The sequence below is a fragment of the Silurus aristotelis genome (genome assembly GCF_946808225.1).
Source record: "Silurus aristotelis genome assembly, chromosome: 18".
Taxonomy (NCBI): Eukaryota; Metazoa; Chordata; class Actinopteri; order Siluriformes; family Siluridae; genus Silurus; species Silurus aristotelis.
The window spans coordinates 7,951,683-7,977,695 of NC_139591.1; the positions used below are offsets into that span (position 1 = coordinate 7,951,683).

The 26,013-nt window shown below is 40.1% G+C and overlaps 1 protein-coding gene across 3 annotated transcripts in view; it reads right to left on the minus strand.

The window, feature by feature from the left end:
• The window catches only part of LOC310740667 (uncharacterized protein), a 38,893-nt gene that overhangs the window by 6,718 nt on the left and 6,162 nt on the right, over positions 1-26,013 (minus strand). For all 3 annotated transcript variants that reach the window (XM_083567555.1, XM_083567556.1, XM_083567557.1), the window contains 15 exons: positions 22,976-23,331; positions 11,467-14,602; positions 11,316-11,360; positions 9,387-9,505; positions 7,665-7,812; positions 7,309-7,439; positions 6,216-6,342; positions 5,872-5,907; positions 3,664-3,785; positions 2,805-2,934; positions 1,385-1,515; positions 929-1,055; positions 725-757; positions 494-603; positions 242-368 (listed from right to left, as the gene is read on the minus strand). In XM_083567555.1, coding sequence (XP_083423681.1) covers positions 242-368; positions 494-603; positions 725-757; positions 929-1,055; positions 1,385-1,515; positions 2,805-2,934; positions 3,664-3,785; positions 5,872-5,907; positions 6,216-6,342; positions 7,309-7,439; positions 7,665-7,812; positions 9,387-9,505; positions 11,316-11,360; positions 11,467-14,602; positions 22,976-23,331 — 4,878 coding nt within the window. The remainder of the gene's footprint in view (positions 1-241; positions 369-493; positions 604-724; positions 758-928; positions 1,056-1,384; positions 1,516-2,804; positions 2,935-3,663; positions 3,786-5,871; positions 5,908-6,215; positions 6,343-7,308; positions 7,440-7,664; positions 7,813-9,386; positions 9,506-11,315; positions 11,361-11,466; positions 14,603-22,975; positions 23,332-26,013) is intronic.

Consider the following 26,013-nt stretch of genomic DNA (forward strand, 5'->3'; position numbering starts at 1 on the left):
GCGTCATTTGGTATGACTGCTGTATAAATTAAATGCATAAATTATAATTTACTGTGACCACTTCAGATTTTCAGCAGTTACGTCAATGAGCATTTAAAACTATATTCTAATAGCAAGATAGCAAAAGAACTAAGGCTTTCAATTCAGTTTTATTTAATAGCGGTTACTATTAAATGCAGCACATTTAGAAGTACTCCAAAAAAAAAGGTTTTTAAATAAACGCATCTGAATCAAGGCTTACATATTGAATGGGTTTGAAGGATTTAATGCCTGTTGCCATGCAGCCAAAGGAGGTGAGGTCTGGATAAAGGCCCTCTTCAAGGACAAACTGGTTACCACAGAAACCCCTTTCATCATACAGCAACCACCTAAATGTTGAAAGACAGGGACACAGGGAGACTTTACTGTAAATGCTAACTGTATCTGCCAGTTTACTGCAGCACTGGGGGTGAATTGAACAAGGTGTTCATGTCAGTGGAATCGGACATCTCACCTGCCCTGAATTAATCGAAATGACATAGGATTTAACATGCCACAGTCTGCCACCGCGTTGTCAAATTCTCTGCTCTCTCCTGCAAAGCATGGTTTGCTGTAGGCACACAGCTACACGCACACACACACACACACACAATAAGATACAAAGCAAACATGGACAGAAAGCTGACTTTTCAATCTGTTTAAGCAGCATATAACTGCATTATTTTGATACATTTAACAAACTCACCATGAATTCTGGATCCCTTTCTCCACAAAGCTCCTTGAAAAGAAAATGTATTTCAAAGTCAGTTATGTTCATGTCCAATTGAGGCTTTTCAGTTTAGATCATTGACTGATTTAAGATTTTATAAGTTCAGAAACTAAAGTACAAGTACAAGAAGAAATGGTCCATTATTAAACCTTGTATACCAACAATCCAGGGTGTACTTACCCTCCGTACAGGCCTAATAGAGATAGGTGAACTCTTCATGCCACCCCAATCTAATGATCCAGAGTAACAGCCCTTCTCAAGTACACACTGCTCTCCTGTGAAATATTTGCCGCTGTAGGCTACCCACCTGAAAACATTGCGAATAATCTGGTTATATTCAGAGTATTTTTTAAAGAAAATGCATGTTTGAAACAACCTCCCTTATGCATTTAAAGTATCTTTAACAAATTCATTATATGAGTGTTATACTTGGCAGTCTGTGAACGTGCCTCTAATTATCATTGTAAATAGGTTTAATTGAATATAAACTTGAACAATACCAGGTATTGAAAATTGAACTTCCTGTAAATCACCAAGCATATATCATCAAATTCTGAGCCCAGAATTTTTGAGCAACTAGACCCTGTGATATATTAAATTGCTAATGAATAAAAAGTGCTTTATTGTCTTACTCACACTCCACTTTTAACATAGATGGTGTTTGCATCATTCACCGGCCCACTCTGCTGCAGGTCTGCTGCATCCTGGTCCACAAGCTCGACCTGCTCTCCACAGTTATTAAGCGACACTGCAGGCTCAATGAAATCCTGAAATAACCACAACATTTCCACCTTAACTAAAACCCACTCTACAAATTCCAGGAACCATTATTATAAATAGAAAATTATAAATCTTTTTCTATTAAAGTACAGAATGATTGAAATAGTGTTTAGACATTGGCTTGTTTGTAAAAATCATTGCTGAACCACAGATTCATGTTCACAATTAGATCCAGCAACAAGAGTTCCTTAGATTAGCAGGAAAAAAAAAACACATCTGCCTGAACGTTTTATTAAAAGGCTACGGTTGAAACATCTTTACCTTACCCATAACAGTCACCTATCCATCTTTACTTCCTCCCTTTACTACTTCTCTGGCTTTACGTGTTTTTTTAACTGGCTATAGCAAATACTTACTATGGATTATCATGTGCCTTTTAATAAGAGGTAAACATGTGAGTCAAACTGGGTCAAAGCCTTAAAGCATCAAATTCTGACCCAGTTTCAGCCCCACCACATGCACAAATATGACTTCTCTAAAAAATTCTAGTGAACGGGATGTTATAAAAGAAAGATGATAATAGGCACATTTAAGTGAATGCCAGTGTGCTTGCATATGTTGCAAGTGTATACATCAAGGGATACATTGACTAGTCAACACATTTAACATTGTGGGTCATGAAAGCCAGGAGAAAGTCAAATCAGTGACATATGCCAGCTCAATAATGCTAAGACTGGAGGTAAAGATTAAAACATTTCAGAATCTGCTGTAGACATTACAAATTGATGAGGTTTGATTCTTTGCCACACAAATAAATTGTTTAAAAAAGAAATAAAAAATGCAAAGAAATATATACAACCTATATACAATATATACATATACCGATCAGGCATTATATTATGATGTTGTGACATGTGAAGTGAATAACACTGATTATCTCTTCATCATAGCACCTGTTAGTGGGTGGGATACATTAGGCAGCAAATTAACATTTTGTACTCAAAGTTGATGTGTTATAACGAGGGCCAAATTGTGATGGCGAGACGTCTGGGTCGGAGCATCTCCACAACTGCAGCTCTTGTGGGACGTTCCAGGTCTGCAGTGGTCAGTATCTACCAAAAGTAGTCCAATGAAGGAACAGTGCTAAACTGGAAGTTAATGCTGTTAATGCAGTTCAGGACTGTTTTGGCAACAAAAGGGGACCAACACAAACCAAAGCAGTTGGTCATAATGTTATGCCTGATCTGTGTATTTTCTTTTAACTATGGGAAAAAATGTTTACTATTAGCAAGATAATAACAAATCAGCTAGTCTGTGTTTGTGTGTGTGTACTCACAGCTTGAAGGAAGCGGCAAGACCTTAGAACATTTCCTGGTCCACTGAAGAGTGTACTACAGTCGCTGTACTCGCCCTCTTCCAGTAGACATTGCTGCCCTCTGTAGTTCTCAGACGAGTAGCCCACCCACCTGTAAGACAGTGCGCATAACTGTAACCTTTGCCACAATAACCATTGAATCATCTCAGCACAAAACTTAGAATAAGCTCACCAATTGCACACGAATACACATCTTATAAATCTTGACAAACATACCAACCATTAAAACATACAGTAAAAATACTGCTGTATAAGTGCATGACTAAGAGTCGTGAAAATGCAATCCCTGTCCCAGGTAATAGAGAGGGAATGTCAGCAAAAGAAAGAAACTCATATCAGCCATCTTCCGCACCCAAATACTAGAGCCCACAGATGCAATCTGTTTATATACTCTTACAGACACACTCACATGTGCTCCCTTTAAAACAAACACGTGCTCTTAAGCGTGTTAACTATCGGCTCTGTTTGCAGAAGGTGGGAACAAGATTTGTTTAAGTTGTGTCTTGCTGCAGTAATGTTTTACTCATATGTTCTTACACACACACACATGCACACACAATGTCCATCTGTGGTCATTCTAAGTGCAGAAATGATTGTGAGCACGTAAAATAAGTGCGCACACACGTGTAATGTGGTTCTGGGTATCGGCGCTCATTCACAAGTATGCACGATTACACGACCAAATGCAGCACAATTTCCTTAGAAATGCCACCTTCATTGGAAAAGAGTGTGACGTGCATCGTTTACTATAACAGAGTCATTAGCACCTTTGCGCTTGCTGAAAAATTGTGTATGTGTGCGTGTGAAAAAAAACACTCACACTCCTCCAGTGACTCGAAGAGAGGAGACATAAAGTACTCCCTCTGCAGTTTCTAGGCTGGGCGTGTTCTCCAGTAGCTCCTTACTCTGTCCCTGAAAGAGTGGCTTCTCATACATCACCATCTATGCAGGGACACAAGAGAACATTTATCCTCACTGAGGCGCAAATGGTCATATCACATTTGCAGTACGAATGCTAATGTGGTCCTATGAGTTAACCCTATGAGCCCTATTCTTCTAAAAATGTTGCCATGTTTCACAAGTTTTACACTGTTCACCTGCACTGCTGACACATGTAGGTTTGGGCATGGCTGTTTTGCAAACCATGTTTTTTTTTTATTTTTTATATATACTGTATGTGTAAAATCTGTATAGTAAACATGTACTCCTAACATGACTTCTATCATACCTGGATTTCCTCTTACTGTCATAAGCACTCCCTTTACAGACATGAGCCCAGAACTCCTTTCTCTGTGTTCAGGCTAACTGCAAGCACATCAATATTTAATATTTGATATTTCACAGTTTATAGCTATGTCCACCAGACATTAATTAGAGCTGTTTGAAGGAATGATTTTCTTTTAATCCTCAAACTGTCATAGTATGCTTCCATAATATATCTAACATATTTATAACATGGCATAATTCCATGAATTAATGTATGTATGCAATTTATTTTTAATTTCTGTTTTTACCCCTTACATGTGACATTATTAGGCAACAAATTTAACACTCAGGCAACACAGACAGAGTATGGGTAAAGCTTTCATAAACTGAACTAAGTACATAAGTAATGTACTTGAAATAAATATATAAACAGTATCTCCCAAAAGTGAGTGCACCCCTCACATTTCAGCATCTTAGTATACAATACTATAAAAATGAAAATTAAATATAGTTTAGAGTAGTCATTGTGCAGCTTTTATAGCCATATAGATCTCTTCAGAAAAATAACTCAGCATACAACTATTATTGTCAAAATAGCTGGCAACAAAAGTGAGTACACCCTAAGTGATAACAGCTGGACATCATTTACTGTAACCATGCAAAGCCACATCTCCTTTTCGTCATGTTTTTGTCTGCTTGACAGGACCATACACATTTGTGTATCTTGTATTTAAGCAGTTAGAATTCAGTGCTTTGAGTACAATTGACTCATACTGACCACTGGATGTTTAACATGGCACCTCATGGAAAAAAACTCTCTGAGTTCTTGAGAATTAGAATTGTTGCTTTCCAGAAAGATCGCAGAGGCTATAGGAAGATTGCTAACACCCTGAAGCTGGGTTACAGTACAGTGGCCAGGGTCATACAGAGGGTTTCCAAGACGAGTTCCACTCGTTGCACCAGAATTAAGCCTCTTCTGAAGCTGGCTCACAAGAAAGACAACCTGTCCAACAGCATTAAATACTGGAACTATGTCCTGTGGTTTGATAAGCTTGTAAACTTGCTTGGCTCAGATGGTGTCCAGCATGTGTGGTGATGCCCTGGTAAAGAGTACCAAGAAAATGTTGTCTTGCCTACAGTCAAGCATGGTGGTGCTGCTGGTACTGGGGAGCTGCGGTTCATTGAGGAACACATGGATTCCAACATGTACTGTGACATTCTAAAGCAGAACATGATGCCCTCCCTTCAGAAACTGGGCAAACAGCAGTTTTCCAAAATAATAACGACCCCATACACACTGCCGAAATAACAACTGCCTTGCTGAGGAAGCTGAAGGTGAAGGTGATGCAGTGGCCAAGTATGTCTTCAGACCTGATCCCTATTGAGCACCTGTGGGGCATCCTCAAATGGAAGGTGGAGAAGCGCCATGTGTCTAGCTCCATGATATCATTATGGAGGAGTGGAAGAGGATCCCAGCAACAACCTGTGCAGCTCTGGTGAATTTCATACCCAGGAGGATTAAGGCAGTGGCAGATAACAACGGTGTTCACACAAAATATTGACAGTTTTGATATATATATATATATATATATATATATATATATATATATATATATATATATATATATATATATGAAGGGATGTAATGGTTTATATATATTGGGGGTTTAATGGTACACAAATGCACAAATTATTTCTGCATTGGCAACTTCGTCCTTAGCTATTGTTTAATATTGTAAATTATGCAAAAAAATGAGCTGTTAATGTATACATTTTACTGCTACATGTAACTTTGCCTCAGTTAGGTCTTGTTTTTCCTTACCTTTGGATCCAGAGGTTTTCGTACTCTCAGACCTCCCTGCAGACAGAATAAGTGGTAAAAATAAGAAATTTATGTACCATATATGCTGGTCATAGGACATGAAGTGTCTGCACCCAAGGATAAAACTATAAAAATATACACATCTTTAAAACAAAAAAGTTTAGCCGTGCCACTAAGCATATTAATTGCTTTTTTCTGCAGATGTTGCTAGGTTATTATACAGATACAGTACCAAATTAATGATTTAAATACTACACAAATGCTTCTCTGCTGTAATCTGATCTTTTGAGGCAGATGTGGGGTTAGAATCTATGCCGGGGTGAGAGAGGTTAATGTTGCCGCACCATTCTCAGTGGACGTAGTGACCGCACACAGGAGATGGGAGAATACTGCAGAACAGGTGTGGTCAGGCCTCCAGCTTCCAAAACTGTGAGATTTCCAGTGAATCCAGCTCCATCATAGGCCACCCAGCTATGGTTAGAAAAAGATCATAACTGGATTGATGTCAGGAAAGAAGCTTGCCAGCCAGCTACAGAGGCACACCAGACACACACAAAACAAGTCAGTCTGGAAAACTCTGCTCAACTCTGTGACTATAACACCGAAGTAAACTATATTTAAAGCAAGGCGGACACTTGTGAGTATTTTATACCCAATGGTAATTTAAAGGCGTCAAATTGTGCTCCAGGATGTTAACACATTGTTGTCACACTTTATAATTATGTCTTGCCAGACACATCAGCACACAGTCCTTTCACTGACACACATTATAATATGACTTGAGAAGCAAAAAAAAGTAAAAAACAAAATAAAATAATAATCACTGCCACATTTACATTTACAGCCACAAAAATCCCACCTTAATGTTAACCTGAGATCTCTACCCGATACTGACCCAAAAATAATTGTCATCACAGCTTTTTAACTGACAGTGTAATTCATCTTGAAAAATGACCTTTTGCTACCGAAACTGCCTTATCTCCATTCATAATGAGTGCAAGATTTGTCCTGGGAGGAGTCACCACTTTAGCCGTAACACAATCCTTTTCCTGAAGACCCACTTATATAAGCAGCAGAACAGGAACAGTGGACCAGGAAGTGGCTTTTCCTTCACAGGTGCAATTTTCAAGAACACACCTATGACTCAGCACTAAACAATGCAACAAAGCCAGTAGGGACAAACAGCCCTTCAAGCTCGGACACTGCTGCAGTGAATTTAACGTAGCAACAGTAAAGTCAATGTAACCTGAGCTGTTCTGATTGCTATTTTGGCAACGATTAGCAAGTCACGGACACAAGATGTTACAAAGATTCTTCAGCCTGCATTTCCTTAATACCCCAAACAGACATGAAGCATGCAGAAAATATATATTAAAAAATGGCACACATGTTGCAAATGCGAGGTATACTGTACATCAAGCATAAAACATGCCTTACCATCCAGAGGACACACTGAGATCAGAGAGGTGGACGTGTGTGCCTATGTTCTCAGCTTCAGAGTGGAGACAAACTGGCTCTTTCTTCATACTACTCGATATATTAATATGAATCTCTGGAAAGGTGTCATCCTAAAAAATGATTATAAAATATCATACAGTGTACAGCAGTGGCCACAGATATTTCACATGCTGGTTTACATTTTGAGAGAAGGTATTTATTTAATTTTCTCCTCATGTATTTATGGCTGGACAATAAATGTGTGTTAGGTGCATCTAATGGCCAATGTTATCATTAGGATTATAAAAGGCTGATAAAGACTGTGGTATAGGGGAGAATTTTTTGAAGATTTATACCTTCACTGCTCTCCTGATGGAGCCAACAGACAATGGGGCAGGAGCAGAGGGTTTGATCTCTCTAGTCTCTCCACTTGATTGTATAGTTTGTCCCTCCTCAAGCAGGATGCATGAACCCTGGTATCTTCGCTCCACATACAGTAACCAGCTGCAATGCACACAAACAGTCTGAACTTTCATTACCCATCACACAAAAAATACACAGCAACCCAGTTTTTCCTCATAATGATACTCAAACAGCTCCAAGGACATTTCCATAGGGACAAAACCACTCCCTCTGTTTCTGTATCTTTAGATACTGTCCTTTGTCAAGCTATAGAGATTCGACAAGCTAGTATAGTAGTAGTGCATCTATTTCACTCTCTTTCTCATTCCTTTCAGTTCTATAAGTAAATCTGTTAAAAAATTGTCAGTTAAACCATATCAAGAGTATAAGGTTTAAGTTAAGAAAAAAAAAAAGCTCCATCTTTTGCTAAAAATAATAGTCCATCAAAGCACTGCTTGCTGCTGTGACACAGCAGGAATCATCTGATCGATCCAACAGAAGGATGTGTGTGAAAGTTTACTGCAACTCTCACTGCCTCCTTGCTTGGCCTGTGGCATGATCAATAATCTGAATCAAAAGCAGTAAATCAAATTTAAAAGAAAGTCCACTAAGTGCAAGAATACAGTTCTTTGCTCCTATCCGATTTCCCGCTGAACCACACGAATCTGCAGCCAGCTCAACAAAAGCTTGTTTAAAGATTTAGACAGACTCTTACACACACTAACTCCCAAAGAGCTCCAGCTCCTTAGAAAAATTCTAACTAGCATTTTACCTGCCCATAGTTGTCCATTACATGTAACAGTATATGCATGATTTGGAGCCAATGACATTTCATTAGTAAGTGATAGTTAGGGATTGAGATTGAAAAAGTAGTTTGAAGCACTCAGGTGCAGTTCCCTCTAAAAGTACTAATAGAGCAAGGCCAATTCTTTTGCTTTTATAATTCACTGATTACATTCGGGGTTAACAAATATATCACAAACAGATTAGAGATTAAAATTTGACTGACAGGAGTGCAATTTGAGATTAATTGCCTAAACATGTATACCACAATATGATTAGAGAGTTGTGAAAAAAAAAGTAAAGACATTCAGAAATATATGTTGCTATTTAATCCAGATTAGCAGGCAAATCTCTCTTGGTTCTGCTTAATCGCCCACTCCTGCATAATGTCAGACCCAGGAAATGAACACCCAGTATTGTGGATCCACTGCATAAGCACTTAGTATAGTTGAATGTGAGCACCTCAATAGAACAACATTCATAGCACGCTAAAGAGAACACAGAAAAAACTTTATGTAATGAAGACAAACTGAACCACCAAGAAACACACACACACACACACACACACACACACACACACACACACACACACACTACATAGAAACTCCGCCCACCTGTCCTGCTCTATGTTAAATTAAAAGACAAATACTTGTAGTAAGCATCAACCAGAAGCTAAAGAACAGGCCAAATGGCTTAAAATGGAGATTTACTACACACTGACTGCCTCCTAGCAGTGCTTCTGCAGTAGTTGATTTATGGAACTGTGAGTGAATTATAAAGGGAGATTTGTAAAAGTCACACTGCAGTTAAAATTAGAGCAAAACCCCCTTTAAGTCCTTAATCCCATCATGATTACATTTATTGTGAAACAAAGGTCCAATAAACATTCTTACCACCCTCTCTGGGCCTGGATTGTGGCTTCTTGTGGAAACAAAATTCCGTCTGCATCCTCCACGTCCCCACAGATCTCAATCTTTTTCCCACATGGTGACAGACCCTCGTAGATGTGCAGCTGCATCATTAGGCATGGTCGTTAGAGATTCATCATCAGTATATCATCATTAGAGAGCCACCATTATGAAACAGTTGGGTTCGATATTTTATACTATTATAATACTATATTGTACTATTTATATTTTTAATAGCAGAAATATGAGCTGCATTAATCGCGCTCGTTAGTAATATCAGTGCCTGTAAAATGAATTTGCCTCAACGCATTAATTTGGACAGCCCTAACATAAATATATGCGTGCCCAATTGAACATGTATTTAAATAATACGAAGCTCTGTGTTCAGTGATTATTTTTGGCAGATGTTGCTCCTAAAGAACTAAAACTGCATTTGTAGATATATAAAATATAACTGTCATTTACCATTTACAATAAAAACTGTAATATTGCTTCATGACACAGAAAACCAACGAACAACCTATCATGAAACTTATAAAATTTGTAACAATGCAAGGCTTTGCAGCGATTAACACATCTAATAGAGCCCTCTTTGTCAGACGGTCAATCGCTGGAAAGGTTGTGATCCTCTAGTTGAAATCCTGCTTTATAAATGTTGTGAATGTGGAGCTGCAACGCATGTCATTTTACTTTGGGACATCTTCTATAATGGCTAGACAAAACATTTAAACGACTGACAGATAAAGAGAATAACAGATTATCTTGTCATAAAACAACTGGTCAAAGAATGGGATATATTAGGCATCAAGCGAAGTCAGGTCTCAAAATGTATAGAAGAAGTACAGTTAGAAGAAGAAAAAATGCGCAAGCCTAAAAACTCTGAATGATAAACGCAAATTGTGGTGATTAGATAACTGGGTTAGAGCATATTTAAAACAGCAGATCTAGTGGGGTGTTCCTGTTTGAAGTGAAGTGAATTGGTGCCCAAATCTCACTGATGTGTGTGAATCTAGAAGACTAGATCCCACATAAAAGCTTTTGTAGCACAAACTGATGAAAAAGTTAATGCTGGCTATGATAGAAAAGTGTCAGTACATGCAGTGCATCTCTGCTGTCTTTGCATTGAGTTAATTAGCTGCCTGGCTCCATTCTGTTCTCTGTAAACTGCCAAAAGCACCTACTGTACAATGTCCACATGAGCATCGGAAATGGACCATGTAACAACGGAAGAAGTTGACTGGGAATTATAAATCGTGTTTTCTTTAAAATCGTGTGGACCGCTGAGTGTGTGTGCATCAGTTAACAGAGCTGATGGTCCCAGAATGCATTAGTGTAAAAAAGCAAGCTGACATTAGCTGTATGACGCTGTCCTAGCATTCATGTGTATCCTACTTTGACCACGTAAACACTGTCGCGAACTAAGTAACGCTCATTCATGGCAAATTATTCCTTAATGACCGTGGCCTCTTCCAGCAGGATAATGTACCCTGTCATAACACAAAAATATTCCTGATTGGTTTCAGAAACAAATTTAAAAAAAAGTCCACTAGAGTTCTAATCTAGTTGTAGGTGTTTACTTCTAAATCCCACAGAAATCAATATGACCGAGTATCTGTGGGATGTGCCGGACAAACACAGTCCAATCAGTTCAGGTCTCACCTCGCAACCTAAAGGATTTAAAAGATCTAATGTTTTGGTGCCAAATAATAAGGCACACCTACAGAGGTCTTGTGGAGTCCATGCCTCAACAGCTCAACTGCTCAGAGCTGTTCTAACAGCACAAGGGGGACCCACACAATGCTACGCATGTGGTTTTAATGTTATAGCAGTGTTTATTATACAAAAAAAAGTTAAGTAAGACTTAAAGAAATAAAGGAAAATAGAGCATACTGAAAGATGAGACTAAACCCTTACCAAAGTTGGACGTAGACTGACTTTCCCAAACCCTCCAAACTCTATCTGTGGAACCAGTTAATAGACAAGTTGATCAAACTTTGAGCCTCTCCACTACACTCCACAACTTGTGATCAGTGATTATTACAGATGGGAAAAAAAAAATACTTACCCCAGCAATAGAGGTTGAACTTTCAGCATTAGTAGAAGTTTTACTCTCTTGTGTCTCTGTGGCAAGTGATGACACTACATTGGATTTCAAATACTGATAGAATGGTGTATTGATAGACCTTGCAGAACTGCTCTGAGTGGTTTCACAATGCTTTCCCCCCAAATCTCCATCCTCTGTTTCACTGGTTTTCTGCTGCGAACTAAGGCTGTTAGGAGAACTTTCATTCTTTTGAGGTTCTGTACTGAGGAAATTTGTTCCTGTGAGCTGTTGGTGTAGCAGCAAGCTTGACTCTCCACCAATCGCAGCATCATCATCATCATTATCATCATCATCATAGCGTTCCCAGAGAAGCCTCAGTAAACGTTGTGGGCATTCCGGTTCATCTGGCTTGTCAACCATATCCTGCTCTGTCTCAGAGCTACTAAAGGTGGATGATTGCAACCTCTCGCTGACAGACTGCAGGAGTGACAGGATGGAGGAAGCTTGCTGTTCCTCACTCCGCTGCTCCTCCTCTGTGGCCGGTGGCACATGCAGCAGATCATCTCGTGAGATGACTTCTCTTCCACTGTCTTCTTCGTATATTGGGGAAAGCGAAAAGGGATATATCTTGACTCGCCTGGTACTCGGACTAAGCAAACGCCCTGTGTCATTCACAAACACCGTGTCAGCCTCCTCCTCCTCGCTGATAATTGCAAAGGTGCCAGGGAGGTCGAGATGAGGTCTAGCTGAACCAGGAAAGATTGCCAACCTGCTTGCTGTCTTGTCTCGGCTTAGTCCTGTTGAGGGATCTGACTTTAGTGTATCATGTTCCTGAATCTGGTCATCATTAACAGTGACTTTGACAGCCCTAAAACATTCACTGCCATCACCCGAATCAGCTGATAGTTCTGAATTGAGCAACCAGATACCCGATGGACCAGCAGAGACCTTCTCCTCCTCCTGGAACTCACTTTGTGGTCCATGCCCAACCACATTTGCTAAAAATTCCACATCTGGGTCTGAGCTTGACTCTCCTGTGCCTGCACAGATCGATGACTCTTGTGTATCTCCACTTTGTGTATCCTGAGAAACCAATATGGGTTTGTTAAAACTGTCACAACTGACCACATGAGGTTCTATGTGTTTGTCAAATGCATAGCTTTGGAACACAGACAGATTTGGCCTGTCCTTATTTTCAGGGGAATCTTGTAGTGAAAATACATTCTTTTCAGCAAACTGTTCTGAATCTGGGTTACTTACTCCAACTTGACATAAGCTTTTACCAATGGTCTCTACCTGGCTTGATTCCGTAGCATTATTGATTATAGATACATCACCTGAGTTCAATTGCAATGCATGACCATGATTATTGCTTTCCAGATTGTCTTTGGCTGAATGTTGTAGCCCTGTGTCATTATTTTCCTGTGAAAAAGAAACACACTCACCCAAAGCACATTGTCCCTGTCCATTTTTTACATCATATAAAGTTTCAGATGTGACTAGCTGTACAGATGTTATATTGCTGTCACTAAGAATGTACTGGGGTAATTGTTCATTGTTTGTCTTAGTTCTGGGGAGTCCTCCCTTCTCTTCAAGTTTTAATTCAGGCGCTAAAGTATTATGATGCAGAGAGTCCAGTCTATTAGATTGAGAGGTAGAATTCCTCTCGATACACAGCTCCAGCTTATCTGGGCAACATCCACTTACTGCTTCCTCTCTGAGTTCCTGCATGCTGAATAATCCACTCGTGGATGTAATATCAGCACTAATAGCCACGCTGTTCCGGATATCAGTGTCTGAGCCCGCAATGGACTCGTAGCCTGAGGAGGGAGTGGACCGACTACCATCTGCCTGTACCCTGCTGCCCAAAGTTCCATCTGGGATGGTCGACTGGGGATTCCCATCATCCTTATTAGGTAAATGTTCCCTCAATGCCTGGCCCAGGCTTGCATCTGCATCCATGTTCTCCTTTGCTCCCATAAAGATGAGATTCTCTGTACTCTCCATAAAATTATCTCTTGATAGAGTCTCACTTTCTCGCTCAGAAATGTCAATCCTCTCCAGGGCAGCCAGAGCATTTGTGAGAATATTGTCCACTATCTTTTTGGACTCAAGCTGTAGCATCTTTCCATCTACACCCAGCAGCTGTGTGTCTTCATCCTCCAGGATGAACTCTGTCTGCCAGGCAGCATGTCCCGAAATGTCTGCTGTAGCTGATAACCCAGGGGCTTCGGTTACCTCATGGTCCCATCCATCTAGGCCAGAACTAGACAGCTGGCTGTCTGGGCAGGAATCAGGAGCATGTTTCAAACTAATCAAGTCTGTGTGAAAGTCGGAGGCAGTGTTAAATTCAGCAGAATGTGTGTTTAGATTTGTGGCAGTATCAGTGTTGGACAGTTGCAATTGTGGAGTATTTGGGGTTTTAGCTAAAAGAGGAAACATCCGATCATCAGTATGGAGTGACTGTGAATGTAAACGGGTCTCAAGGTCTGATTCCATTGTCAAAGGTACAAATTCAGACTCAGATGGCTCCAGCTTATGGGTATGAGGTTCCCCAACAATAACTGCCTCTAAAACAGTAGACCTACAGGCACTATTTTCATCAGCACAAAACATCTTACTAGTTACCGTTGGATCAAAGTCTAAAGAATTTATTTTGGCCTTGGTATATGTCTGTAAGGCACTTGAGTTCAATGTGCTGTGCATTCCTTCTGTCTCTGTTTTACTGAGAGTGTTAGAGTTTATAGTGGATGAGTCCACTGGAGCGGAGCACTGATAATCAGAACTAGTGTTGTTTAAATACAAGGATTTTTTCGGTTTAGGCTGTCCAGTATGAATCTCTGTTGGGGTAGTTACGACGTGACCGTTTGCCTCGTTCTGCTCTGTTTCTGCTTCTTCCAAGGAAGTCGGACACAGATCAACTTCGCAACGCCCCTCCTCTCCCTCCGAGATTGGGGAGTGAAGTCGCACTTCCTGATTTCTCCTCATCTTTCTGATCTTCCTAAGGCCACGATACGTCACATGGGTTACCACTGGGGGGCATGCCAGAGCACGATGCCGCTCCTGTTCTTTTTGCTCGTTCTCTTCTTCCAAAATAGCAGACAGGCTCTCTAATGCTGCATTTCCATCCTCTTCAGCCAAAGCCTCTTCACGAAGACTGGGAAAAAAAAGCCAAAAAGAGTCATCGGTCATGACAATATACGCCCGATCAAATCAACATGTAAATGCAATCTTTAAATGTTAAAAATAGTCTAGTTTCAGCAACTCAAATATAAAGATCTCTTCTACAAGATGATCACAAAAAAAAAGTGCACTGGTTTATTCAGATGTAAGTTAACATGGAAGTCAGATTTAAGCACTACAGTCTGTTCCATTAATAGATTCACGAGTGCTCGTCAAAATAAATGTATGAACTATAGCTGGGGAAAGCAGCGTCAGAGCACCCAGAATGACTCATCTGGTGGTGACACCAGGCTCCATACACATTCACTGCTTTTAGCCGTCTCTCTCCTGCATGTCCAACAACCGATGTGTAAAAGCACCTACTCAAACAGCAGTTCAAGAAGAGTTTTCATTAAACATTTATTACCAGCTGCAACACAAAACCCTGCTCTTCCCAGGGGCATGGTGCTGAGGCACTCAGAATGCAGCTTTACCTCACAGGCTTAACACTGCTCCTTAACAGGATTAAAGGCGGTAATTTTAACAGCTCATTGACACAAAAAACTATTTAGTGATCTTCCTAAAAGAGGCATCTGCGGCAAACAATGAAATTAAAAAAACAATGAAATTAAATCTTTGATATCTGACTGAGTGGTTCACTAATGTGCAAGAAGGACCACTGCATATTAAAGTCAAACATGATCTAATCTGATTCTCTATTTTGAACCAATTGAAAAAAATTATTGCATTTCACAGAGACAGTTGATTTGCTAGAAGTCTAAGCACCTCTTAGACAAGATTTCCCTATAATAAACAAAATAACGAAATCTTTTCATGCAGGAGTGAGAATGTGTGCGCGAGTGTGTGAGAGTGAGAGTAAGACAGAAAGAGAGAGAGAGAGAGAGAGAGAGAGAGAGAGAGAGAGAGAGAGAGAGAGAGAGAGAGAGAGAGAATGAGAGCAGAACAGAGCTGGCACACTGTCACTCTTCAGACTATTCCTAGCAAAGCCATGCAGTGAAGCTCTCTCGGCTGCGCCTGAAGCCCATCCTCCACAGGCAAGGCTAAGCAGAAACTAAGATGCATCCTAACCAGCATCCAAAAATGATCTCCCTATAAATTCTTTGTAGTTGCTCTTTTAGAGAAGAAACAATAACATGTAATAGTTTGCAAGCTTCACTGTTTTTTCTTTGATCCTGATGTGCTATGAGCGAACTGGAAATAACAGTGCAGCTCCATTTAGCAGCCAGGACTATTTCTTTAAAAGCAGTTTTTTTTCTGGTTTCGCTCATTACGCCAAAAACCTTCTACTTCTTGTGTGCTGCAGAAATCACCTCCAGGCACCAGTGGGGGTTATAGACCATATGGAACATAAGGAGCATATGGACTTTTTAAATTTTATCCTCTTTACCATACCATGAGTCATCAATACTGAGACTGGGGGGGAGAGCGTGAGTTTCAAATTCCATGAAAGGTTCATTCGAGGGCCTGTGCCTAAACACTCATCTGTTCAGAGTGACTGGGATAACTTCATGTCTATGTACCTGCACAAACACATGTGTGCACACAGACATGCCTGTGAACACAAGAACTGTAGTACTCACAAACGCTGATCTCTTATTGTCTTCCAGTAATGTTCTTCCGCTCTTGACGCTCTTGACGTGAGCCACTCAAAACACCTCAAACGACTCGTTGCAGCATGGGTGTGTGTCAAACGTACGTGTGGCAGATTTGCCCGGTTACACGCACAATTTTACGTTTCAGCTTTGTTCTAACTTGCTGTCTGTGATGAAATCACAGGCTTGGTATCACACCAGTCAGAATAGCACCAGTTAGCACCAATAGTCGCAGAACTTTTTTGATAACTTCATAGTCAGTCACGTCTGAGGAAGCGTTTCCATTAGACGTGACTATTTATGAAGTTGAATTAATGCTATACGTACACCTAAATTGAACTAAACCTTGTTTAAATAAAAGTCAGATGTCCTCACAAGTTAAAACTGTCATATATTTCTATACTTCTCTCAAAAACTTCTCTCAAAAACATCTAATACTGCTGCACACACGATAAACGCACAAAAAATTGGCTGGACAAGTAAAAAAAAAACCTGCAAAACTGACCTTGCAGGATTAAAGTGTTCAAGTGGTCAAACACAGGACAAAAAGCAGTGGGCCTGCTTTGCTCATGCTAACAAACATATCTGCAGACTAGGCAAAGTTTAGAAAAGCCTACTGTATTAGTTCAGACAAAATAGGATTTCCCCTGGAGGGTAAGGTCTAGATCATGCATTCTATAGGATGCCCATTTTACAATTTGTGCTGTTCAACCAGTCTTTTCAGAGCCATGTGCTCAAATTGTTATGGATATAACTCTCCTCTGGATTGGCCTGTTCATTATGCAGTGCTGTCTCTTGCTCTTTAATGGTGCATAGCTCTGCACTCAGAAGCACTTCTACCTCAGAGAAAGTAATTTTATCTCAGTAATTTCAGACTGAAACACTTTGCTCTCACAATTGAATAAATTATTATTTTTTTTTTTTTTTATGTGCCAGGAGCTTTTCTGGTACAATGCCACACACTTCAGACATCTCCAAACATCAGTGATTCACCTACTCAGGCCTGCTCCTGGCTTTCCAGTCTGCCTTCATCTCTATATTCATCGCTTTCAGTATGTACATTAAGCCGGGCTCGTATAGCTAATTGTTGAGCTATGAATAGAAATGTTCTTTGCCCTAGTGGAGTGCAAGGCCAGAAATCAGCTTTAACTTCACTGCAGACATTGTCCAACGCTTTCTTTCTTCAACCCATTTCAAGGCCTTTACCTTTCCTCTCCTTTTGTATCCACTGTCAAGGGTATATATTCACACAATCATGCACTCGGAGAGCTCACCTTGTGTAACACTCAGAAGTTCTAAGGACCCTTTGTGTCCTCACACCCCACTTATCTCAGGTGCTTCTCCCAATAGAACTCACTAGAGAAGAGTCAAGGATGAGTATTTTTCTTGCAGAGAGATTGACGCAATCTGAGCATTTACAAGAAAATGGAGGCATTCAGGCTTCTCCATGCATGATTAAACGATGCTGTGTGTAAAGATAGATCGCAAAATAATGCTGAACAACACCGAGCGAGAATACTGCACAGACAAAATGTTTCGCTGTCATGATTATTTCACCTCTGCTTTCAGATTATTCCTGAGTCACATTCACCTCCTATTGGGGAACTTCTCGGTAATGACTAGTGCACACTTGCTTGAAGCCCCTGCTGATGTTTGTTTTTCTCTGCGTGTGAGTGATTTCCATCAAGTGACAGATACATGCGTGTACATATGAATTATTCCTACACCAACTGATGAAACCAATTAGGTTTGAGTGTAACAGATACCTGCCATAGATTGCAATTGAGAGACATGATACTTATGAGTCCTGCTGGTATGCAGGTATTACTGTCTTGACTTCAAAACAGCAAAGAAAACAGAACTGTGGAAAAGATCCTGAGTACAGAGTACACTACAGGAATTAAATATTGTGTTTTTTAATAACTGGATGCTGGTATACCAGATTAATTTTTTACTAAGTATATTAGTTTTGGAGCTTTAATGCTTACAGCCAGTGTGGTTCATGATTACTGAGTTACAAGTTGGAATGAAATAAACCAAAATCAAAAATGTTTTTAAAAGCAGTGGGACTATTTTTGGACAGGAAAATAATGTAAATGCAAAGCATTTCATGTGAAACTGAAGCTTTGCACTAGTCTTCATCCTCTAAACTAGAGTCTAAAAACTTTCTTTTCGGCTTCTCCCGTTAGGGGTCGCCACAGCGGATCCTCCGCACGTTTGATTTGGCACATGTTTTACGCTGGATGCCCTTCCTAACGCAACCCTCCCCAATTTATCCGGGCTTGGGACCGGCACTAAGAGTGGCTGGGGATGGTTCCCTGACCGGGAATCGAACCCGGGTCGCAGCGGTGGGAGCGCTGCATCTTAACCACTAGACCACCAGGGGACTCTCTAAATTCAAATATTCATTTAAATTTTTTACATGAATTTTGTTGGATGATATCATATATCCAATCACATATCTGATCATTTATCTGCTGTAATTATTGTACAAACTATATTGTCAGTAAAACATTTTACTGGCAACATTGCCCATATTTAGGTGTGAAAAACCCCAGTCCCCAGCTGAGTTTACATTGGCATGGCTGGAGCATGGAATATGACTGTGACCAGCACCTGCAACAAGTAAACATGCTGTAATTTTCTTCTTTCCTCTCTTTCTTCTTCTCCTTTAGGGCATAACTGAACCACAAAAGCCAAGCACTCTAAACTTTTCACATTTTGTATATTTTCACTCTGTTTGAGGGAGTTTGTACATGTTTCAGTCTCTCTGTGCCTCACAAATAAAAGGCAGTCCTGCTCACATGTCCAAGAACATGACATCAGCAGGCACCAAGCACTCACATATACACATTTACATATGTATTAAAACACCTAGGGCTGTCATGCTGCAGCTTCCCATGTTTCTAGTTAAGTCTGTGACACATCACGCAGCGCTGAAATCACCTTGATGCTGATACTGTTTGGGATTATAGATCCTTATATGTTTATTGGTGCAGGCCTAAGCTACTTGAAAGGAATGAAAGGAGTGCCTTTCACAGCCAAGTTACCACCGCAGACTAAGATCAGGAATCGCAGAAAAACATTACATTTAGCCCTGGTACTTGTGATGACAAAGCCCCAGATCAATATAATGTCTTGAGGGCAGACTGGCAGTTTATTGGTTGTCCAAAAGCACTGCAGGGACGTGACATTTTCACAGATGACACTCTCATCTTCACTGATGCTGCTCGCTCATGTTTTCTGTCTTTCTTTAAACAGACTCTCAGGCTTTCCATTCCTTCTCTTCAGTGTAGCTCATTTAAAGCTAAATGAAATGTTGCTTCCTAATTTGTATATCTGCTAATTTGTCAACAATGTTACAAGATAGTACAAGATACTGTAGCTAAACTTCCCAACATATCATATAGAATAAAGGTTCAAAACACTCACTCTCTAGGTTACAATATTATAATAAAGAGAATCTCCCAAGTGTCAATAATCTGCTATCATAAGTTCTCCAGTTAAATAACAGTTTTAAATGATTAAACCTGCAGTTTTATAGAAAACTATAAATTCCCAAGCAGAATCCCGCTTCTGCAATGATTTTTGTTTATACAATGGTGCAATATTTTCTTATTAACTTATGCTGAGTAAAATTAAAACAATGAGTAAAATTAAAGCAGCTCTGACCCGAATATAAAATTTGCATTATTGCATTGAGGGAGGCAAGCTTGAGATGGGTTGAACATTGGAGAGGAGGGACATGAGTTATATTGGTAGGAGAATGCTGAAGATGGAGCCACCAGGAAGGAGGAAAAGTGGAAGACCAAGTAAGAGGTTAATGGATGTGGTGAGGGAAGACATGCAGGTAGTTGGTGTGAAAGAGGCAGATGTAGAGGACAGGGTGGTATGGAGACGGATGATCTGCTGTGGCGACCCCTAATGGGAGCAGCCGAAAGAAGAAGAAGAAGCATTTGTAGAGACTTGTAGATACTTCAATCGTCCACCACATTCCCATGAATGTCCACTACATTCCCATGTTAATGAATGTGGCCTTTGGGTTTTTCCCATGAACTTCATATCAGACAAACCACTTGACAGAAAGAAATGCCTGCTCCTGTGACTTTGCCATTAATGCAATGTTCTAAATCAAACTACAACATGGAAGAAAAAAAAAATCAGCTGACTATGATCATATATGACAGGGGTGGCCAACCCGCGGCTCGTGAGCCGCATGCGGCTCTTTGCCTGGTTTCATGCGGCTTACTTTCATATCGAAGTTTGTGTTTTTTTAATGTGCGTGTTCACTTCGCTTGAGTTCAATACGGTATTTTTAAGACTTGAATGATCTTGCCCCTACTGGGAAACTTTGCGGTATATTAATCTCACGCGCATGCGCATTTGACGAAAATACTGTACTGAACTCAAGCGACGTGAACACGCACATAAAAAAAACACACAAAGTCTGTGTTTTCTACCCTGAAACACGTGAAATCAAAGCATCGATCTGTTCTGACTGACACCCATGTGAAAGAATTGCTTCGAGTGGCAACAACGGAATACGAGGCAGATTTAAAGGGGATTGTTCAAGGCAAGGAATGCCAAAAGTCCCACTAAGTAACATGCATAGCAAAAGAAAAACGCTATTTCAAATTATTATCTTTTTGTTTGTGGACTTGGTTAAACTGAGAGTTTGTGTGTGTGAGGCAGTGCACACAATGTTCATTGTTGAAAATGACTGTCCTGTGGTCTTAAAACTGTAGGAGTCAATTTCTGTCATTATGTTGATGTGTGACATTTACAATAAATTTGGCTGAGCAGAGGTGTGTGTGTGTGTGTGTGTGTGTGTGTGTGTGTGTGTGTGTGTGTGTGTGTGTGTGTGTGCGTGCGCGCGTGTGTTAGAGGAAGGGATGGGTGATGTTCATGTGTGATATGTGTATGATGTGGCTCTTTGCGGTAACACAGTAAAAAATGTGTCTCTCGGTCTCTGACTGGTTGGCCACCCCTGATATATAAAATCACCATTAAACAAATACCTGACTTGTTATACAAGACAAATTTTTAAACTCTGTGGTCCTGGGGACTCTCACATTCTGATTATTGTGTTGTTCTGTCTGCTTTTGTGTGCTGATGTTCTCTCACTCTCTCTCTCTCTCTCTCTCTCTCTCTCTCTTACTCTCTCTGCCCTGAATGGCTCTGCGTCCTGCCAGTTACTGTGTAGCTAGGTATTTTCACCTAAAGCATGCTATGTTTAAACTTCAGTCTCCTGTGGAGGTACAGGAACAACAAGGACAATTCTTTTGTTTAGGCTATAGAAAAAGATACTCGGCATTGTGAGCAAAAAGAGCAATACTAGACTTCCAGCATTTATTTCTTGATATTCACATCTGTGTTAAACAAATTGATTGTATCTGAGCATATATATAATTAAGAATGAGGACAGATTTTTTGTCAGGTCTGAGCTGACACCACTAACACATTGATGACAGTGGGACACTATAATAGGTCTGTCAGTGTGATTCACACCATCTCAGGATCAGTGTATTATAGTAAGTAGATAGTTAAGTATTCTTTTACAGTTTTCTTCAAGTAACAATTTTTTTTTTTTTTAATTATTATTAAACAAGCGAGACATTTTAATTGCACATTAATAAAATACATGGCTACCCAAAATATAGCCATTCAACGTACCCTATTGTTATTAAGAGTAGCTGAGGCTTGTGTTCAAAGTAACGCCTGCCAGCTATTTGGCTAATGCTGTGTTTTGTCTGACTTAACTCAACTGAACTCGCTGTTCTTGACTTGTTGCACTTGAACAGTTTGAATATGTATATATTTTCTCCAGTCTATGTTTTCCAAACTATGTATGGTATCGCAGCACAGCCATTTCTAAACGTTTCTGAGCTAATTTTGCATCCTATTTCTGTTTGCATTGGCCATGACTAAGTCATTTCTCCATTCTTTTCTCTGAATTTGCCTCTCTTTTTAAATTACCTGGTGGTAGCATAGCATAAACTCATTAACCAGCCTGCCAAACAAGGTAAATGCCTGACTAGGCTAAATATTAATGATCATCACAGCTTGAAAGGAATCACAGCCAACATAATGTGGTAAAACATGGTGAGTTAGTTAGATAGTAGTATTCTTATACATGCACGAGTTTAACAATTCCTGGGAATGAACACATCAGTGATTATCCATTTCTGAGAAACTGTCTAAGGTGGACCAACATGTTTGCATGCCCAAAAGAAACTTATCAAGCTCCTGGATGACATTTAGCTTTGTGCAGTGGACTAAAAGCTAAAGAATAATAAAGACCCAAAGTTCAATCTTCTTGTCTCTGGTACTTGGGTTAGTGATCTGTCCACTGAAGATACCAGTCGAGACTTCCACTTTCTTAGCTAACCTAAATCTTACACCTGGATATCTGCAACACTTTAATCAATAAAAGAAAGGTGCTCTTCACAACTAATGTTCTGAAAAGTTCTTCATTAAATTGCCTGCATTCCACTATTCGATTAGCAAGGTTTCTACCAAAGTACTGTTGCTAAGGTTGAACAATACACAGATAAACAGTACTCACTAATCTATAAACGCAAAGTAAAATGTGTGCAATATTTGGACAGTTCAACAAATAGAGAATCCATCAAGCCCCCAAGCAAGATCAAGAAAATTGCTCAGAAACCTTAAGGTTACAATGCTTTGGTGAAACTATTCCTCTCTATCAGTCACACATATCACAGACATCTAGGAACATATAAGGTCATACTTACAGATTGTCTTGTATGTCTTGCTCGGTTTGAATTTCGGCTTCAACCTCTGGATCTGCAGTACACTGAGACACCACCTGAGGCTTCAGTGGCTGTGTGTGTTCTTTTTCCGCACCGGGTTCTGCATCTTTCTTTACTGTTTGCTGTGTGTCCTCCTCACCGGTCTGAGCTCGAGTGAATAGAAACAGGCTGCCCAAGCGCCGGAAGAAGCCATCTACAGGGGGCAGCGGAGAGCAGGGCTCAGTTACAGGGGGGGTGATGTTAGGAGGGTCGCTCTCCACATCTCCCTGAACACTGTCCTCGTGATCACACACACCGTCTTCCTCCAGTGTCCAGACCGGCTCCGAGTGCTTCAGTGTCTTGATGCAGAGAGAGAAATGGTGAGAGAAAGAAAGAGGAGAACAGACACATTAGATTTCCTGGTTGCAGCATTCAGGCAGAAGCGTGAATAGCGGTGATCGCTAAAAGTACCTCATTGGCTCTCTCTGCCTGCACTGTTCCAGCCTCCACTGCTTCTATAATGCTAATGGAACTGAGACAGCAGCATGTTCGCCCTCCCCCAACACTCCTTCCCCTCACCCCACCAGTCCTGCCCACTGCAATGTTAACTCTTTCTGTGCCATACAGTAGAGAAGATGTTAAAACAAGGTTGGCATAACTGCTAATAAATTAGTTACATTGTGAAAGATTATTTTAATAAACTAGTTTTCAAGAAGAACAATCAACATTGGTGTCAATGGTTTCTGCTGCAAATAACTTGTAAAAAGAGGTTCAGTAGTTTGTATTATTATGACCACTACCTCTATTTCACATCCTAACTAACAAAGCCACATGATCTACAAATACAGGCCCAATTATTTTATGCATCAGAGACTAAATATGAATTAGCATACAGTGAATCTAAAAGGTTTTAAACATGCCAGGGTTTTTGTGATATAAATTTATAATGAAAGATGAATCAATGGCCAGAGTTTCTTTAATTTAGATCTTTAATTTAATATACAAACCAATTTAATACCAGTGAAAACTAAATAGAAACAATTAGAAAAATGTTTACAATAACCTAAGACTTGCACAGCCTTTTCAATTAGATTTCAGTTTAAAGCCCATGCAGGACTCTATCCTAGGCATAACATCTTCAAAACATCCAATATAGGATTAAGAGCTGGGCTCTGACTCATCTTCTTCTCAGGCTTTTCCTTTGCTGACTTGGATTTGTGCTTTGGGGTGTTATCATGCTTGAAGGTATCAGACTAACATTCTAACAGGTTTTGTTTTGAAATAAATTGGTATTCTGGGCTTTCAGGGATGCACTTAAACCCGAGCTCCAGCCACCCACTTGGACACCTACATTCAAATACTGTTCATAGACTTCAGTTGAGCATTCAACACCCTAATTCCTAAGCAACCGATTGGGAAGCTGCGCCTGTTGGACCTTAACACCGCCCTTTGCTCCTGGATCTTGGAATTTTTGACAGAGAAACCTCAGTCAGGCAGAATTGCGAACAGCACCACCAGCTTCAACAACCTGAGCACTAAGGCTATGTGCTCAGTCCCATGGGGTTCACTCTGATTACTTACAACTATTCAGCAATGCACAGCTCCAACCACAAAGGTTCACCAAATGTCTTGACCCTGGTGAGTCTCATCAGCAAGAACGATAAGTCAGCATACAGTTGAGGAAGTGTAGAGGCTAACAAACTTGTGTAAAGCCAGAAACCTATCTCCGAATGTAGAACACTAAAATCCTGGCAAAGAGCTATAACTGGTCCCTCAACCTCAGCTCCATAATGAACAAAACCCAGTAGCACCTTTTCTTCCTGAGAAAGCTGAGGAAGGCCCCGTTTCCAACACCAACACATTCTACAGAGGATCTATCAAAAGCATCTGAAGCAGCTGCCTTACTGCCTGGCTTGGATCTCACCGTCTTGGTTTGGACAGCAGAGAAGATCATTAGCGTCTCTCTTTCCTCCATCATGGACATTTACACTACACACTGCCTCAAAAAAGCCATCAGCATGTGGAAAGCAAGATACACCCCTCACACACAGCTCTGTACCATCCTGCCATCTGGAAAAGAGTACCAAAGCATTTGGGCCCTCACGTCTATACTGTGTAGCATTTTCCTCCCACAAGCCACATGCGCCCACATGCATGCGCATGCACACACATCCACAGGCAGGTGGTCATAATGTTATGCCTGATTTGTGTGTTTGCACTAACTTTATTTTTACTCTACTGGTAAGTATTACACTGTCACTGTTTATTGTCTCAATGTGTTGTGTCGTTTGCACACATTTGCAAACAAAAATTTATAATTTTTTTTGGACAGGCTTGGATGTTTTTTGTTTGAAAAATGGCTTCCGGCTTTACAACTCTCCCGCAAGGACAAGGCGATCAAAGAAGCCAAGAAAGTTTGTTTCATATGTCGAGAAAACGTTTGCCGGTCAGCCTGATAAGTTATTATCTTGTACTTTTGTTTCATTTGGAGCAATTTTCTGTTCTCCTAATGTCACAGTCTTCCATGATACATCTACTGTATTGGAAATTCTTTTGTGATCCTCTCCTGATCGATACCTTTCAACAAGAAAATCCTGTGCATGCTTTGTAAGCTTTAGTAGTCGGAAGAAACTAAAAAAAAAGTCAAAGACATTCTACAGAAACAGCTGTATTATTTAGAGTTTAACAGAATCACAACTAGCAGGTGCAGGATAATTACTTTGGATCATGGGTTATGAATGTGGTTGGAATACTATGAACAAGATCCATCAGAGTGCACTTGTGTTCCTGAAATGTTTCTTTTTGTTCACGTCCTTAATCAGGGGTGTAAAAGATTTTCTACATCCACTGTAAATAAAGTATTTCTGTATAAAGAAATTATGTATTATTTTTATACAGTTCTGAAGACAATCTGCATGCCAAGAGAATGTCAAAGTATTCTTAAACCTGTTTAATTTCATGCTAGGACATGTCCCTGGAGAATTCCACCAAAGTCTAAAACTCTTTCCAATTCACTGAGATATGAAGCTTACCATATTTTA